This window comes from Leptidea sinapis, chromosome 8 (genome assembly GCF_905404315.1).
Source record: "Leptidea sinapis chromosome 8, ilLepSina1.1, whole genome shotgun sequence".
NCBI lineage: Eukaryota > Metazoa > Arthropoda > Insecta > Lepidoptera > Pieridae > Leptidea > Leptidea sinapis.
In genome coordinates, this window is record NC_066272.1 from 14,979,831 (window position 1) to 14,999,755 (window position 19,925).

Below are 19,925 nucleotides of genomic sequence, written 5' to 3' on the forward strand. Positions count from 1 at the left end.
TTTTTTGCCAGCCATTAACGAAGGTAATTAGTATTGGTCTTGGTTTTTCTTTTATATCATATTTTTTTTGTCCAATTCTGTATACAAAATCGATATCTCTTTTTTCTAAAGTCATTTTTAAATCACTTCTGATTTTGTTTGTTGTATTTTCTAAGAGATCTGATGTGAATTTTTCGTTTTCTTTAAGGCCATAGAGAATGATATTATTTCTTCTTTTGTGTGTATCTAATTGCGTTATTTTATATTTTAAGTTTTGGGTTTCTACCTTTAAATCTTCAATTTCTCTTTTTAGAGGTGCCAGTTTCTCATCTATTTGTGATATAATATCTCTCGTTTGATTCGCCATTTCGATTTTCATTTGATCTAAAAATGTTTGAAGATTCTCCATTGTGATTGAGTGTAACGGAACGTTGCTTCGCGGACGCGTGAATTTAAACTGACTGCTAGTCTTGACCAATATCGTTTCGTATGAACGAGTCTTAAGAAATTTCGTGTCGTCTAAGCGATGCTTAAGCGATTTCGAATCGTCAGAACGAGGCTTAAGTAGTATCGTGTCGTTTATGCGCGGCTTAAATGATTTCGCGTTGTTATGTTGGTGCGACTGATGTAGAATTCAATGGAGTCTTTTGTTGATGTTTCAAAATGACACTTTGTGACTTGGCATTTATGTTATTATTTTTTTCCTGCAGTTTGTGGTTTGTATTCGAAACTTTACAAGTAAAAAAATTCACTGTTATTATTCACGTTCATGCACCGCAAAATACTCAGTTTTATTGAATGTTGTTATTTCTAGTAACTTACAGTGTTTTTACGTAGTATATCGCACTTTTTCACTACAAATTCAATTTATCTAACGGAGACACTTTACAAAACAACTTAGTCGTTTGACAACCAGTAATTTATATCTCCTCAATATCTCAAGTCCTAGTAGTAACCTAATATCATCCATTACTGATTAAATACAAATAAACTAAATATTAATGAAAGAATTATTTATTTTAGTAGTAATTTACATTTTGTATAGTGCAATTATTAAAATTCTCTTGAATATTATGTTCTTTTGCAGCGTTTAAAATGAATCGCTCAATTTTTGTAAACAAAACAATAAAAATATCGGAGAAAAATGGCGGGGATTCGAATAGACTACTCTATTTACGGCGCGCGACGTTCTGGTAGTGTGGAACGCGCGTAAAAAAAATGTTCTTTTTTTGAAATTCATAGAGATACCACGCATCGAGCAATAAGAATGTGGCTGTCTGTTAAAACTCTTTGAGCATAAAGGGATTGAAAAAAAAATAGGAGTGTTGTTATGAAATTCAGTACAACATTACAACACTCGTTTGGATGATGTAATGGTTATTAGAACATTGGGTGTTTTAATGTTGGCAATAAGCTAACTGTTTCAGATTCTTTAATAGAGGATTTAAAGCATGGGTGTAGATAAAAAATATTACGCGGTCCTTCCGGGTCGGGGATCGTTGACCCGCATCGGTCGGTTCGTTCTCAGCCATGCCCATGTCTATGCGTACCTATCGAATCTTATAGATATACGTTCGAGCGATTTTTTCCTGAAGTGTTGGGAAAACCTCGCCTTAAGTCTTTAAGATTTTAAATATATTGGTATCAAGATCTGTAAAGGAGAAATCAAACAAAGATTGCTTTTTACAATTTATTACAATCGAAACAAAATATTAAATCTGCCACAATAATATTAGACACACATAACGACTTAGTCAATGCTAATGTGATTAAAATCGTCAATAAATTGTTTCTTTTAAACACTAAAATTATATTTTCAGTATTATATAGTTTTTTTCGATGTTACACACACTACGTAACCATTCATTACTATATCTATTGCGGTATAGGTACTTACTTAAAATTACGAAAATAGCTTACCATGAACTATACAACTATTCTTGAACTTTGTGTAGGTACAACTGCAATTAAATAGGTGCTACTAAGCCAACTTATGCAGGGTTGTAATTGTTCCTTTTTTTGTATACAGGATGTCCCAAAGTTATGGGACATGAAGGGAAAGTACCTTAAGGGAAAGTAAGATTCCCAGACGAGGCAAGTAATTTTTAGAAAATCTTTGAATGTAGAAGTACTAACTTTTGAAAATAACAAAGTATTATTTCAGTAAAATAGCCTATCTTCGATATTTAAGGTACTTTCCCTTCATGTCCCATAACTTTGGGACACCTGTATATAGTATATAACTAGTTTAGCGAGTGTACGTTTAAATAAAAGGCAAAATACGTTCTAAAAATTCCAACTGATTTTGGTAAAAAATACCAACAAGCTACGCGAGTTCAACTCGCAAAAACTTTAATATTATCTTATCTTAGAATATAATTCACTGGTTTTTCCAGAAAATTATAAATATAGCTATTGCGTTACAAGTTATCAAGTGACAAAACTTGGTTTAGGCATAACAAATATGTTGTGATTTAGCAATGGTGTGTATTAATGGATTATTTACAATGCTATGATAATATGGGGGGACAGTTTTGTACAGTAAATGTTTCGACAATTTTTTGAGGACTTTGTAATCTTGGTTTTCTGATATATATCAAGATCTTGATGTATATGACACTATAGTTAATGAGCTATAGCTAATGAGAAATGACCCTGTGGTGTCATGAGATTGAGTCTATTGCTGCTAGACATACGATGATAACAGGGTAGGTTTATTACTTAAGTGTGCGTGACACGCCACGCCTTACATTCGCGATACGTATGTCACTTTTTGTCAGTGTGTATGCATTACTTGTTTGCATTGTTTTCACAGCTCTCACAGTCTATCTAGACATATAAATGATCTAACGGCCGTTTTCAATAACCTATCTATCCTTAGTTAACTAGATGTAGACAAATCTATCCTTTTACGCTTCCTTATATATGAACAACCTATCGAATAAAGCAATGGACTACAATTATGGATATACAAGGTGGTGACGACATTATGACTTTAATTTGAACCACATATTGGGTATCATGACAGTAGTTCGTACACCAACTTTCATCAAATTATCTACATGGAACGGTATAGCCACATTGAATTATTTTCACTTAAATAATTTAAACTCATGCTGTAAATACATTACAATTTCGCAAGTTTCGTTTATTAGGTCATTCACCTAGGCGGATCATAACAATTTAGATTTACCTACATGCGTAAACCACATATAAAATAAAATGTGCGTCTCAGAAAACATCGGTTACTTAGAAGTAACACAATATTGTTGCTTAAATTTAGTCCTTATTACTAAAAAGCTAAAATTCCTATTATTATTAGCAAACAAATATTTCCGAGCTGCTCTGTTAGTATGGTCGTCGGCATAGTATTAACAGACAGAGAAATGCTACGTTGCCAATTTGACATCTTTTATGCATAAACAGAATTAGTTCGTATTCACTTCCGCAATAGGAAGAATTAGTATGTCAGAAAGAGAAAGAAATCGTCTGGGATTGTTACTGCAATTTGTTTATTCCCCGTTACCTACCCCATAGACCATCAGTGCGTGACTAGCTACCCTTATGAGAAATCGTTTTTTAAAATAAGTTGTTAGGCGCGCGCGCATTGTTGTTGCCATTGATATTACGATTATGATTTTTAGCGCGGGCGTCTTTGCCTAGCCTACCTGCATGAATGAAATGTAAGTACTATGCTGTGACAAAGGCGTGTAGCGACGTTGCCGGTCGTACCCGTAGTACTTACAGGTCAGTAGAGGTCAGAAGAAACATGATCAAAGGCTGTTCTTTTTTGTTAAGATTATTTTCGGAATTAGTTTGTTTGAAAATTTCGTTTTTTGTTTGTTGATGTAACGCCCGATTTAATTATTACAAAGTATTTTGATTGACTAGTAGTGATCCTGTTTTAATTAAAAGTCATATGTTTTCACCACTCTGTATAAGATCTTGTCATTAAACGGTGACAGCAATGTATCCTTAACTAGAGATACGTTATTGAAAACGGCCGTAAGTCTGCTCTATTCACCATAGGATCAGTCGGAAAATTGTTAGTCAGGTAGTCATTTCGAATAGAATTTATCAGTTAGATCCACAACAGTCCTAAGCTAAAAAATGTAAGCGAAATAAAACAATCCGCCAAGGAAATAAAGAATCACTGTCCCTAATAAAATCCAGTAAGTATATTTAAAACACACATACATACATTACATCCTAAAAAATAAACACATTTATTAATATTGAAGGTATCTACTACAAATTTTTGGAGTGGTGTAGTTATTCTAAATGTGCGAATATCGAGAACGTTTTTGGGTAATAGATTTTTCTTTCCACATCAATCAATCACATCGATCAACTCTTGAAAGTTATAATCCTCTTCTTGAAGCACCAAAACTCACTGACACTGTTCAACCAAGAGTTTCTCATCCTTTAATAGCATGATTGTTTAGTCTGATAGCAAAGAAAGAAACTATCATCTTTACCTTACAAAATTAACAATCAAATAACATAGGAGAAATAAATATTTTTTCTTTTTATATTTTACCTTGTGATGTACTTATACGGAAGTATATAAGAAGTTAAAATCGTTATTGGCAAAAAGCAAACGCTATTGCCAAAAGAAGAAAAAAAAAAAAAAAAAGAAGTTAAAAACTTTTCAGTTTATAACTACTATACAATGCTATATTCAGTCTCTTAAATTGCAATAAAAAAAATCCGTATACAATGATAGAATGGTTCAAACTGAAGCCGTATTAAAAAATAATTTTTATAAAAGCAGTTTTTTTGAAATTGCTTTAATTTCTTTAATTATATAATTTATCTTTTTAATTATCATTTATTTTAGCATCAATATTTGCATCTGCCGTGGATTTAAGATGGTCTGTTAAGATGTTATTGGCATCGGAATTGCTCTCATTTTTATAAGGATAATCTTCTTCGTTGACACCCTTCTCACTTTTTATAATACTACTTTCTGATGGTGCGACTATATTACCAATACATGTTTCAGATATAGAAATATTGTCATCTCCTAAATTCACAGGTGTATTCGGTTCATTTAAACTATCAATATCTGATTGACTGTCGTCTGCTATGTTCATAAGAAACATTTCTTTTCCATTTTGAGAATTTGATTCACTTTCGCCTGATAGAATTTCTTCGGATTTTTTTATATCACATTTAGCAAATCCACTTACTTCTTCTTTCATATTTGATTTCTCTATCTCCTCTAATACATTTTTTGAAGCCATTTTATCATTCAGTTGTACCACAGAGGTTGATGCTTCGCCCACCGAACATTCAAACTCAATATTAGTATTTTTCAAAGCAACTATATTTTCATTTTTAACAAGGATGTTATCAGCTGGACTAATTGATTTTTTAGCATCAATATCTTGTTCGGCCTCTGAATAACTCGAATTTTCAATGCTAATTATATCTTCATTGGGTTTATCTTCAGTTTCACTTTCAGAGGAAATTGAATCGGATATAGGAATAGGGGATTCAGAATTTGAGGAATCAACTGCTGGATTTTCTTCATTTTCTGAATACAATTTCTGTAGTAAATTTAATTCGTCGACGTCACTACTGACGTCTTTTTCACTACTCAGATCAATAGCCTTTGATGTATTTTGATCGCCCACATTAGCATTTTCATTCTGCATACTAATTTTATTCCTATCCTCGTTTTCAATTTTATCATCGTTTTTGTTGTTTTTATTTTCCTTAATCGGGCCACTTTCTTTATCGGTTTTTGTGTCAACTAAATCCTTAGAATTTTCCATTACCTCAGAATCTCGCTTTGATTTGTCATTTATGAGCCGCTTTATCCTGTTTTTTCTTTTATCTTTATTTTCTAATGAGTTACTAGTTCCTTCGTCTTCCTCTTCGGACTCCAAAGGCGACTCTTCAGCTTCTCTATCCCCTATTTCCTCAGCCTCCAGCATCAATGAACTCTGTTTACTTGCAAATCTGAAAAAAAAAAGTGTTTAAAGAAATTCATATCTCTAATATTTATAAATTGGAAATAAAAACATTACTTGTTAAGAACTTCATCCTCATTGCTTGCCAATAATTTGTTTTCATCCAACTTCTTTTTCAGAGACTCATTTTGTTCAGCAGGATCATTATCTACAGATAATCTAGAAGACGCGATTCTCCATTCATTTTCTTGCCGGCGCCTTTGCAATTTTTTACCACATCTAGTAAATAAATCACGAGCTAGAAAAATAAAAAGTTAAGTAAGTATCTAGTTTAATCCGATCCAAGTTCAATTTAGTCCGAAGTCAATATCACCCTAAATTAAAATATGAGATTAAAATTAGTCTATCTCAGATTTTGCAGTCTCATCATCATCATCAGCCGGATTCTTCCACTGCTGGACAAAGGCCTTCACCAAAGATGTCCACGACGATCGGTCCTGCGCTGCCCTCATCCAACGTATTCCGGCGATCTTGACCAGATTGTCGGTCCATCTTGTGGCGGACCTACCAACACTGCATCTTCCGGTACGTGGTCGGCAATCGAGGACTTTACTGCCCCAACGGCTCTCCGTCGAACTATGTGCGCTGCCAACCGCCACTTCAGTTTCGCAATCATTTGGCCTATGTCGGTAACTTTGGATTTCCTACGGATCTCCTCATTTCTGATTCGTTCTCGCAAGGAAACTCCGAGCATAGCCCTCTGAGCGATCATGAGCAAATAAGGCCCTTATGAGAAACATAAGGCCCATAGTTAGCGACCACGTCTGCGTACGGTAAGTCAGCACTGGCAACACACACTGGTTGAAACCCTTTTTAAGACACTGTGGCACAAATAACCAAATAGACACGAGAAGATTTTACTGCGCTTCCTAAATGTTGCCCGTCCGAGTTGAATTCGACGAGTGACCTCGACGTAGACGTACTCGTCGACAATTTCGAGAGTACAGTTCCCAATTGTTATGGGAGTAGGTGCGACATGGACATTTGATATGATCTTCGTCTTGTCCATGTTCATTTAGTGACCTACTCCTTCGGAAGCTGTATTGAGGCCATCAAGCATATGGCTTAAGTCTTCCATTGTCTCTGGCATGATTACGATATCGTCTGCGAATCGAAGGTGAGTGACGTATTCGCCGTTGATATTGATGCCCAGGCCGTTCCAGTCCAGAAGCTTAAAGACATCTTCCAACGCAGCGGTGAACAGCTTAGGCAATATGACATCGCCTTGTCTGACTGCCTACTGCAGTCGGATAGGCTTCCATCTGATCCCGGAGACGGACTGACATGGTGGTGTTACTATACAAACACTTCAACGCTTCGATATATCGGTAATCAATGTGGCACCTCTGGAGAGACTGAAGCACCGTCCAGGTCCCGATTAAATCATAGTTTACTAACGCCAAGCATAGTGGCTGGTTATACTCCTCTGTCTTCTGTGTAACCTGCCGCAGCGTATGTATGTGGTCTATGGTGTCTTTGTCGTATGAAGTCTTTTCGGAATCCGGCTTGTTCGGGAGGCTGGAAGTCGTCAAGCCTGCCCACGAGAGGATTCGTGATAACCCTAGAAAATAGCTTATATACATGTCTCAGAAGTGATATGGGCCTATAGTTCTTCAAAAGCATTTTATCGCCCTTTTTGAAGAACAGCCCTTTTGCCCTCGAGGATAACGGAATTGAATAGTTTCTGGAGGGTCTTAAATACAGGGGTACCACCAGCTCTCAGAAGCTCAGCTGTAATTCCATCATCACCCGGCGCCTTGCTGTTTTTAAGCTGTTTTAGGGCCATACTTACTCATACAGGATATCTTCGGTATAGTGTCGGGTTAATTTAGCTCTTGGGTCTTCAGCCTTGTTGGTAACAGGTGCCCCGTGCGGTCTTGTATAAATTTTCGTAAAACTTCTCCATTTCCCTCAAAAGTTCGGGTTTAGACGAAATGACTTTGCCGTCACCGGTCTTCAGCTCCGGCTGGCCTTGAAGAACCCAGCCGTTTAAACAGCTGCCACGAACCTGTTATTATACTCGTTCACGTCAACTGAGTCACCGAGGCATTCGAAGCGGTTTTGCAATTCGAGTTGAAAGTTTTGGATTGATATTCAATGTGCCTCTTACTATGCGGTGATTACTCCCAGTTTTCACTGAGTTGATCACAGAGACATACTTGAATATATGTCTTTTGGTCGAAATTTTTGGTGGCTCCATCGGGGCTGATCCAAGTCCATTTACGCTGTTCTGGCTTCAAAAAGAAGGAGTTCATCATATAGAGATCCTCCTTCTCCATGAAGTCTAGTACAAATATCGATAGAAGCCAAAATATCGCTTAAATGGCTGCAATAATATATTAAAAAGTTCGCAACGAAATCTTAGCGCAGGTGTGGCACTGCTGTCGCGCGTATATTGACAGCCGCATATCTCGGGGAGTTCCTGACTATGGATCCGCGTATTTGGCGTCCACAACTGCGACGTTGCCAGCTCGTTTGCAACAATAGATCACAATTATCACACGATATTTAATCAAAATAATAATATCTATATTTCTAGACAGGAATCAAAATCGGTCATTCTGAAAAAAAAAAGACACGTTCTGTATTTTTCTTCGTTGTTACCGACACTATCGAATGGTGTAATAATACAAATGTATTTTTTATTTCAAAATAACGAAGTTCGATTCCTGGCTAGGAATATTGATATTTCGAAAATCCAATGATGTTATAGTAGTTTTCATCAAAATCGGGCTCGAGGCTCGAGTGTTTCGCGCTCATAGTTTCGGATCCCATCGGTGCCCATCCACTTCCACTTGAAAAATACACCTGTATAAAGTTATTTTATTACCAATTTATAATTGTTTTGATCTTAATTATAACAACTAAAGTCTGAAAATTCTGCTTTAATAGTTCTTAAAGCAATATTCACCTCCACCACTAAGTGCTGACATATAAGGTGATTTTAGTAATATTTGTGACATTCAAATTCAAATATTTTTATTCAAAATAGGATTTAAAATCACTTATTGAACGTCAACCCATTCAAAAGAGACTGCCTCAGACCTGAGAAGAATGGGCGCAAGAAACTCAGCGGGCTTTTTTTAAATATAAAATATGGATTACAATGTCATATCGTACAATAAACATTTATAATTAAAGAGCCTGAGGGTGTTCGCTTTATTCCCAGTCCGTGGTTTCATTAAGAAAATCCTTTATGCTATAATAACCTTTCCCACACAAACGTTTTTTAACAATTCTTTTAAATTTCATAACACATTTGTTTTGTACATTTTATGGGATCATATTGTAGAAGCATATACATCGCCCAACAAAAGACTTACTAACTCGACTCGAGGTCAGGAAACACGCCATGTTCAATACAGCTATTAAAAACTAGTGCTAGATATGGTGCTATGACGTCAATAACAGAACTTATTATTTTTACAGATATGCCCCATATATCAGTTTTTTTCATTTCTAAGGATCTGAAAGTTTTAAAGTTTTAGTTAAATTGATTAGTTATAGTAGTTGATAATCTGTTCGGACACCCAATAGCTTTATACGGACGACCAATAGCTATATACGAACGCTCAATTGCTATACACGGATGTCCAATTCAAATCTAGTGGGGAAAGTCAAGAGAAGTTGATTAAAAATATTTTTTCCTGCTGCCAATAATTCCCATTTGTCCCGGGGAAATCTATGGGGACAAATGGGAATAATCCTATATGGCTTGTAGCCAAACAGTACTGCCTCACATAGTGCCGTATTTTTATAATTAAAGAAGCCAGGTTCTTGGACGTCCGTATATAGCTATTAGACGTCCTCCGTATATATATATATTGGGGTCCGTGTATTTGATTTACATTGGACATCCATATATAATATTGGTTCAGGCCATGGTAGGATACAATCCCGATTTTATCATACCTATATTTATATTAAACCCACAAATGAAGTTATTACATACCTACTTGTCTTAAATTTATAAAAAAATAGACTAGACTAACATGTACATATTATATGCTTGTTATTCTAGCTACTACATGCGATTTTTCATGTAAAAATCTCAGAGACAGGAGCTTAATTTACTTTATCTTATTATAAACTATTTGTGTACTTAACTTTATCAAAATCCATTGTTACTAAGACACATACATGTAGATAGATAATAATAAATTATATAAAAATATGGGGCATCCGTATTTGTATAGATTTGACGAAATTGGTATATTATACAAGCGATTGTCAAAGAAAGAAAAAGTAAACATAAAGATGGCAACGTCGCACTCACAAATGTCGTTCATCCTATGAGTAGAGAATAGTAGATGCCATAGGTAAATCACGATCAATATATCCAGGACGCCTATAATTTATGACCATGGTTCGGGGTTCAAAAAGGTTGCGGCACGAACGCAAGAAGAATATCGCGAATAATAAAATTATCGGAAAATGACGTATCTCACGGAGCTGGCAATCGAAAAACTAAGCAATATTCATTAAGACATGTTAAAAAAAGCAATGGGAACTGGAGGACGTCGTAATGATGCACGACGTGCATGACGCCAAAAAGATTGTATGATGTAAATATATATATATGTATATATTTCCATAACCAAATTGCCCCACTCTCAAGTCATCGCCGCTACGTTTGCCCAGTTTTGCGTTGAAGTCTCACATGAAATCGTTGAAGTGGATCATCGGAATGTGAATGGCTGTTGAGATGTCCTCGTACATGGCCTCCACCTTTTCGTCTGAGTGTGTCGAGGTCGGAGCGTAAACCTGTATGATCTTCAACGAATACCGTTCAGTAATTCTGAGTATTAGGTACGCTACCCAAGACATCACGCTCCCCACAGTTACGTTGTTGCCGAGAGACTTGTGAACGACGAACCCGACACCACCCTGGGACAGTTGGTCGCCCTTCCGGAAGAAGAGCATGTGTTCGGAATTTAGGATTATCGAGTGCTCACCCTGTCTTCGGACCTCAGATAACCCCACGACATCCCATCGTAAACTGCTCACAGCTTCCTCCAGTTCCTCCAACTTCTCGTCGGTCCGCTGTGTCTTGACATTGTATGTTGCCAGGGCCAATAGTCTTCGTTTATGGTAGCGTTGCCGTACCCCGGGGATTCTTAGCACCCCTGCCCCGTCGCTTATGTGGCTGCTACCGTGGCCAACACGAGCAGGGCCGCCGGGGACTGCGGGTCGGGGCCTTGTCGTGTCTGTCATATTTTGGGGTTTTTTTGCCATAATCACCACGCTTGTCAGGCAGTTTGGCGATCGCAGTAAATGGTGTGCTCTTAACGAAAGATGCTGCTGCCCATCCTCCGTTGTTTGTATCCCTTAGCCGCCTCTTACGACACTCACGGGAGCAGATGGGGTGGTGCTATTCTGGTGCGACACCACACGCACAATATTGTAGTCTAATACGGATATAATAGGGGTTAAAGTATGAAAATGGCGTTTTCTAGTAATAGATACATTTTGAATTGAACCTTCATGGTTTGAGATTTTTGAGTGAAACTTTTTTCACATGGTACCTATGTAGTTCTTCTTTTAAAAAATGTGGAACACGATAATATAACTTTTTTCACATGGTACCTATGCAGTTCTTCTTTTAGAAAATGTGGAACATTGGATTATCGACTTTCAGTTGTTTTTTTTTTATTCAGCTTAGATAAGATAGATGGATACTTGATGATGGAAAAGAAATTCGAGTGATTTTTGAATACAAGTTCCGACACGGAACTAACGCGGCAGAAACAGCACCCTCTCCAAAAGCAACATTGACATTGCGTTGCTTTTGGAGAGGGAAGTGCTTATGAACGCACCGTGCGGTTTTGGTTTAAACGCTTTCGTAACTTTGATTTGAAGAACGAGCCACGTGGATACCGCCCACATAGGTGAATAAAAATCAATTGAAAAAGAAGGTGGATGCATTTGCGTCAAATCAATAAAATAAAAAATTTAGAAAAATGGGCGCCTCTTGTTTCGACTGATCTGCAGAAAGAAACGTATGTTAAAACTTGTGTTGCCTTGTTGAATGGATACAGAAATGACGGAATATTGGATCGAATAATGAGATTCTTAACGATAATCATAAGCTAAAAATTCAATGGCTGACCCCAGGTCAAACACCGAAAAAGTGTCCTAAAGCAAAGCTTAACAATAAAAAGGAAACTCAGTCTCAGGTCTCAGCATGGTGTTATTCACTATAGCTTTCTCCGATCTGGTCAAGCAATAACGGCAGATCTCTACTGTGCCGAACTCCGAACAATGATTGCAAAACTGGCAATGGCACAGCCCCGACTCATGAATCGATTTTCACCATTATTGCTCCATGATAACGCGAGACCTCACACATCACGTGAAACCGTATTTACTCTACAGGTACTGCAATTAGAAACCATTCGTCACCCTCCGTATTCGCCAGGCCGTGCTCCACCGGACTACCATTTTTTTCGTGATTGGGACAATTTTCTACGTCATAAAGTTTTCTTCTCAGAAGGCAATAAAAAAAAGCTTTCACACAGTTTGTGGAATCTAGATCACTACAGTTCTATGTCAAAGGCATAAATGACCTTCCTTTTAGATGGCAGCAATGTATAGATAATAATTCAATTATTCAGTACAAATCGGCAATTTCATACTTTAACCTTAATATTAAGAAAGAATATGGATAGTAGTAATATTTTCATAATTAAGTTAACCATTTTATGAGCTTCAATCCCCAGTATAAAACATATCAAAACACTATTGTCTCTTACTTCAGTCTACGCATTTTAATCCTGTAAAAAGTATTTATTTGCATCTATTAAAATAAATAGTTTTTCATCAACATTTCAACCTAAACATAGAACATCATAATATTTGCTAATTCATACCTTCTTCCATAATTTCAATCTCATTCCATCCAAGCTTTTCTTCCTTGTTTGCTTCCCTAACACATTTAAGAACATCATGAAAATCAGGAAATGGTAGTGGTGTCCCTATTGGCACTTTTCTATTGATCCATTTTTCAATCTTTTTAGCCGGAGCGGTTGAACGACCAGGCCTAGATGCGATTACAATCTTAGGTTCAGATGGCATTTTTGTGTTTGTTAGTTGACAAAACTTCGCATGAACACGTACTAATCTTTCTTGGTATCTGAAAATTGTAACCATATAATAATTTAATAGTACGCATAGCAAAAGATTAGAAATGCCATTCATTGTAGATATAGATATGACACATCTATAGAAATAAAGGAAACAAATATATGGAAAAATAGATATGACAGATACATAGAAATAAAGGAAACAAATATACAAAGAAAGTGACAGAATGGATACCACTGAAGGAAAAAAGAAGAAGAGGAAGACAGTTAAAAGATGGGAGTCTGATAAATGTAGTATAGCTGGCCCCTTGGCTCTGTATGGCTTTTATTATACGCGTAAGCTACGGATCAACGGGCAAGCGACCAATGCACAGGCGCGCAAGGTTTCTTTTGTCTGTGCAACAGACCATTTCGCGGACAACAATATAGACAAATATTTAAAGAAATAAAAGACGCCGAATTGCCCGTGAAACTCCGACTTATTTAAATAATTGGAGGCTCCAATGAATGTCAAGATCGCAACAATACTTATTGTATTGTAAGGAGTACTTTACTTCCATCAAATATTTTCAGAACTCATTTAAAAATTTAATTTGAAGCTCACTCATGAACCTATTTTGTAACTTAATTGTATTTGTATGTTCACTTGTTATCCGCGATACAGGCTTGCCTAGTGCGGAAAGCGCTGCTAATTTTGTATTTTTATGTATCCATTTTGTCAATAAATATATTTTCTTTCTTTCTTCTGAATAAGGCTTTGTCCACATCTAAATGCAGTCCACACGCAGTTATCATCTCTCTCTTATGGTTATTGCGCAGACGCAAATCTATTTTATTTTTCAGTTGACCGCATATCCGGACAGCAACCAGGTTTTCGTTGACAGACGGAGCTGACTGATCCGAAGCACCGTGAAGATAAAGCGCTTAACATAGCCCCACTTTTCGGATAGTCGGCGCGGTCTATAGCTCAGCAGATTGAGATAAGATGCGGACGTTTTTGCATCCTACCCTGGCAAGATTTACTTTTCCGCCAATGATCCAAATGCAGCTACTTAAAATCTGATGCAAATGGTGTACATCAGGGTATGAAACTCTAAATCTCTTCACCGCTCGCGAATAAAACCCGCCGAAACTAATATCGCTATCAGGCTTAGGTCATTATGGTGTGTATGGATGGAAAGACAAAAGAGTCATTGCTGACATGCACGTTTTATTTCGGGAACTCGTACATTCAGAGAGTAATCAAGAAAATTTCTGCCAGCCTGCCCTTCTGCTACTACACAAAAGTTACTGCACCATGACTGTTCACGACAGATCGTTTGATCGGTGTGATTAGTTCTATAAGTTAATCATAGGTGGCGGTATTTAAATTGTCTAGTTCTAAAACACACTATTAATCATTATTTGTGGCGGAATTACACATTCAATATGTAAAATCAATATTGTATAATTATTATTAAAAGTTCAAGGCTGGTTTATCTAAGCTAAGCAGTGATAGCTAGCCATTATCCCTGGGGGACATTGGCTATGTTATATTTTTTTTTAAATAAGGAATCCTTACTTAAGCTCCAATAATGACACCAAGGAGTAAAAAACTACCTAAAATATTTTTTACACCACACTGTTATTATGATAGAATAAAATAATTTACAATGAATTTGCAGAACACGATTGAACGAATCATTATTTACAAAGACTTTCGCTACAGCATAATTAGTCATAAATGTTGTTCTAAGTATTTTAAAAATTTTGAAATATGTGTGTATGTGAACAAAATCGCGGAGTGTCAGCTAGTTAAATAATAATATTATTTTAACATACCTTGCCGCAAGCAAATATACCGAATCATCTTCATCTTCAAAGTCGACTTCTTGTTCATCTAGCTTCTGGATAGCTCTGTGTAGCTTTTTTAGAGTCTTCTCTAGTTTTCGAATTTGACGTTGACGCTTCTCATCATGTTCACTATGTTCAGGTTCTATCTCATTCTCTGAAAATTATAAGTAAGGTAATTTTCATCTAAAAATTTGATGGCTTGTTCATTTTCCATATGCTGCCATAACATTCATCACCATGAAATATTGCCAAAATTTTAAAAGGTAATTAATTTAAAACTTCACCATTGATTCCGAGGAATACAGAAAAGGAATTGGATAGGTAAATTTGTACCGAAATTCTTAAGTAATCTGAGGGAGTATAATATAAATGGGGATAACGAATAATACATTGCACATACATACAAAAACATGAAAATAAATAGAACATTCCCACCAGAGATTGAAAATGCAATTCAATGCTTTTACCTTAGTTAATTTATATTATGTCTAGATACAGCCTCTTGCTACTTGACAACTAATAAAAACCGGCTAGGTTTATTACTTTTTACTTAAAGTGTGAACCTCAAATTTATTTTTTCAATGTTTTCACACCAGTCACAGTTAACCTAGGTCTATAAATGATCTATGTCTTACTATCTTTTACCATTAACCAATAAGACTTCTTGTTGGTACATAAATAATGTGTATATAAACACTTTGGAGATCAGGAATAATAATATAAAAATGACAAAATAAGAATGCAAATGAGCCTGAATTATATTGTGCTATCTGTCTCATGTTATTTACAAAGGCATACAAAGAAGGCCTGTGCCAAGAAACCTGTGCATTCTATGATGTTCTCTCACACATATACACACACAACCACACATGAACACAAGCATTTCCACACATAAATTGATTGTATTTTATCATAATTATTCTTTCTCTTTTTACATACTCATTTGTATGTTTATAATGTAGGTAAGGAGAGTGCAGAGCCAACAAATACAGGCATTCACTATGCCTAAATGGAGACTCCTTGACATGCAACATAGGTTAAATATAAGATGAAATTAATTTATTTTGTCATGTAGGGTACTGTTATTTACTTAACACATTCACTGCCAACAAAATAAATCAAAATAATAGCTGGGAACCTACTTAAGGCGAATTTTGATTACATTTTTTGGTACATATGAATGTTTGAACATATGGATAAATGTATACTCGTTTTCATATGTCGACTATATTGCCAGAGTTGCCACACAAAGCAACATTGACTCGCCTCAAATGCCAGCAATTAACTGACTACTACAAAATGAACGGGACCCTCTCTCAGATCCGAGTGGAAGACACCGCTACTGTAGCCCTGTAGCTCAGATCCGAGAAGTGAGCAGTTAATGTGTTAAGGGACTATTAGACAGTGTCTCATTCCTGTTTGAAACCATCAATGCATGTTTGAATGATATGTTGGCCACCTCCAACATACATTCCCATGCAGACAACAGCACTGCTGATGCCATATACATGGGCCATGCTATTCTCTCTCAGGAAATTGTCGCCCAGTGTGGGGAAAAACTTGTCTTCTATTCCATAAATAAAAAATAATAGTTATTTGAATAAAACACATACCTTCTTGTACTTTAGGTGGTACAGATTCGGCCAGTTTTCTTTGCATCTTTAGTTCATCAACAACAGCTTTAATAAACATGTACCTTTTAACAGGTGCATTTTTCATTGACAGTATCTTGCCAGATACTAAATCGGTAAACTCCTCAGATTCTACATATTCTTTGGGACATCTCAAGTAGTAACCCTTAACTTTTCTTTCAACAATTTGTGTCATATCCTCAGTATTTTCCAAAAGTAAGCATGTATCAATAAATTTTTGATACACAGGAGTGAACTCACTACATATTTTTTCAGTTGGTTTTACATAATTACTAGTACTTGCTTCAGCCAAAGAAGAAATTTCAGGCTCACTCTTATTCAAATTTGATTTATTCCTACATATTTTTTCAGTTGGTTTTACATAATTACTAGTACTTGCTTCAGCCAAAGTAGAAATTTCTGGCTCACTCTTATTCAAATTTGATTTATTCCTACATATTTTTTCAGTTGGTTTTACATAATTACTAGTGCTTGCTTCAGCCAAAGTAGAAATTTCTGGCTCACTCTTATTCAAATTTGATTTATTCCTACATATTTTTTCAGTTGGTTTTACATAATTACTAGTACTTGCTTCAGCCAAAGTAGAAATTTCTGGCTCACTCTTATTCAAATTTGATTTATTCCTACATATTTCTTCAGTTGGTTTTACATAATTACTAGTACTTGCTTCAGACAAAAAAGAAATTTCTGGGTCACTCTTATTCAAATTTGATTTATTCCTACATATTTTTTCAGGTGGTTTTACATAATTACTAGTACTAGCTTCAGCCAAAAAAGAATTTTCTGGCTCACTCTTATTCAAATTTAATTTATTCTCTGAACACTGTTTATTTTTTGTGTCAACATCATTATCTGATTTTGGATTCCCCATATCAATTTCAATTTCAACTAAATCTCTATTGCTATTTGTTGGGCTATCATACTTAAGCTTTTTTTTGCTTTGTTTATCTTCTTGTTGAATTTTGACAGGACTATCCTCAATGAGTATAGCACTACTGGCATCCTCTAAATGTTTCAATTGTATTGGCTTAGCAGGACTGTCTTCAATTATTATTTCAATGCATTTGATTGGTTCAGGTTCCATGTTATTTTGTTCTTCCAGTGAAACTATGTCAGTTTCACATTTAGAATCTTTTACATTTTGCTCTTCAGGCTTAAGATACCATTGAGGTGTAGATGAAGTCGATTCAGTTATGTTTTCATCATCAAGCTCAACAGTCACAACTTTCGAAGAACCTGCTGCTCGTTGATTGACAGATTTGAGTTTTTTAGAAACTTGAGTGTTGTTTTGTTTATGTTTAACTTTGGTAAGAAATAAAGTATGTGACTTAGCAATATTGCGATCAGTTTTTGTTACTGTAATACCTGGAGGTAATTTACGCAGTAGCTTACTTTCTTGAATTTTTTTGACTTTCATCCCAGTTTTTGCTAATGGATTTAGAAGTTGATTTGGTGGAAGCTTCTTCAAGATTTTTACCTTTAAATTAGGAACAGCTGCTACCTGTTTGCCCGTTATACCAAATATTTTGATATTCTTTGATTGGTTACCTGAGTTTACAGTTTTAATACCCGGTAATGAACTAACGTTACCCGGTATGTGCACCATCGCATTTAGCGCTGGTTTCTTCTGAAATAAGGGTTTTTATTTGTATCACAACTATAAATTTACATGCATTTGTTTTATAAAAAATAACGATACCTTTTTCGGCGGTGGTGGCGCGTCGTCGTCAGAAGACCCCAGTTCTATAACATCTTCAGAAGACATTATCGGCCTTAAAACGTCACAGGATTTTATGTAAGTTATCACAAGTAACACAAATCCTCCTTTAATATGTACTGTCTTAAATTTTGATTAATCTCTATCAATATTCACGAATGTATTATAATGTTTACAAATTTACTTGAAGTTTGACTTGGATGTTGGAACCACAGATCGCCACAGAATACACGCACGCAAATAAATTTAACACATAGCTTTCTATACAAGCGCACGCATTAGCGACTATTTTCAGTGACTGATTTTAAAAACGCAACTTGCTAATTTTTGATCGCGGTTTGTAAAAGCGCGTTTTTTTGTGCCCCATAGTATTAGTATGGTGGCGCACGCACGGCGGTTAACCGCATTCGGTTTTCTATTCAGTCTCGACTGGGCGAGCGCAGAGGATAGATCGTTATGTGATATTGCCTTACGAAATGCAGTGTCTTTATATTGTAGATACATACTTAGGCTGCACTAAAAGTATCGGGAATGGAATATTTCCACTGTTCCTGTCATATTCAAATCTTTTTAATTGAAAATTCCTTGGTTTTAAAAATCAAATACCTGTTATTTATTTAAAAAACGATTCTCGGTCTTGTCACAAGGTCTTTTCAAACTTGTATAGTCGTTGAGAAAATGGAATTGACTCGAGAAATTTCTAGAGCGATGATTTATTATGACTTTCGAAGTGGTTTAACACAAAATCAGTGTGTTGACCGGATGATTTCTGCATTTGGTGATGAAGCCCCATCCAAAACCACAATTTATCGCTGGTTTGCTGAATTTCAACGTGGACGTGTCAAGCTCAGTGATGATCCCCGTCAAGGTCGTCCAAAAACTGCTTTCACCAAAGAAAACGTTGATGCTGTGCGTAAGCTGATTGAGGAAGATCGATATGTGACATACCGCGAAATTCAGGCAACTTTATACATTGGCATGAGTCAAATACAAATAATTATTTGCTCTGTGAAGAGCAAAAAGCGGCTCGCGTTACTTGGTGCGTCTGAACTCTCGAAAGATTCCACGCAGGATTCTCAAATGCTGTATACAACATCGTATCAGGTGATGAATCCTGAATATAGGCGAACGAACCCGAAACAAAAAACCAGTCACGAGTTTGGGTGTTCGAAAATGAGTTAAAGCCAACAAAAATTGTTCGTTCACGGAGTGTTGCAAAAAAATGGTGGCCACGTTTGTCTCCAAAATCGGCCATGTTGCAACCATTCCTCTTGAGAGCCAAAGAACGGTTAATGCAAAATGGTATGCTAGCATTTATTTGCCACATGTTGTTTCTGAACTCCGAGAAGAAAACTGCAACCGCTACATCATCCTCCATCACGACAATGCGAGTTCTCACACCACGCACAGAACGAAAGAGTTCTTAGAGCAAGAAAACATAGAATTATAAGACCATCCGCCGTGCAGCCCCGACCTAAGACCTAATGATTTCTATAGTTTCCCTAAAATAAAGAATAAATTGCGTGGTCAGAGATTTTCATCACCTGAAGAAGCTGTGGACGCCTACAAAACGGCCATTTTGGAGACCCCAACTTCCCACATTAACGACCATCTGACGCAGCGCAATAAAAATCTTTTAAGTAAAGAGAGAACTTTGGCTAGGGAGAAGAATTTCCAGTATACA

The 19,925-nt window shown here is 36.2% G+C and overlaps 1 protein-coding gene across 3 annotated transcripts; it reads right to left on the bottom strand.

The window, feature by feature from the left end:
• Positions 1 to 1,655: 1,655 nt before the first annotated feature.
• On the bottom strand, positions 1,656 to 18,469 carry LOC126965657 (myb-like protein X). 3 transcript variants are annotated; one of them, XM_050809361.1, is made up of 6 exons: positions 18,224 to 18,469; positions 16,486 to 18,148; positions 14,861 to 15,026; positions 12,827 to 13,089; positions 6,015 to 6,195; positions 1,656 to 5,946 (listed from the first exon to the last, which is right to left on the bottom strand). In XM_050809361.1, exons 1-6 carry the CDS (start codon positions 18,287 to 18,289, stop codon positions 4,800 to 4,802), a joined length of 3,486 nt encoding a protein of 1,161 aa, XP_050665318.1. In that variant the 5' UTR covers positions 18,290 to 18,469; the 3' UTR covers positions 1,656 to 4,799. The 3 variants fall into 3 exon arrangements, with proteins under 3 accessions (XP_050665318.1, XP_050665317.1, XP_050665319.1); XM_050809360.1 differs by having other exon boundaries at positions 16,486 to 18,151; positions 18,224 to 18,468; XM_050809362.1 differs by lacking the exons at positions 12,827 to 13,089; positions 14,861 to 15,026; positions 16,486 to 18,148; positions 18,224 to 18,469 and adding an exon at positions 9,281 to 12,163.
• Between the last annotated feature and the right edge of the window lie 1,456 nt (positions 18,470 to 19,925).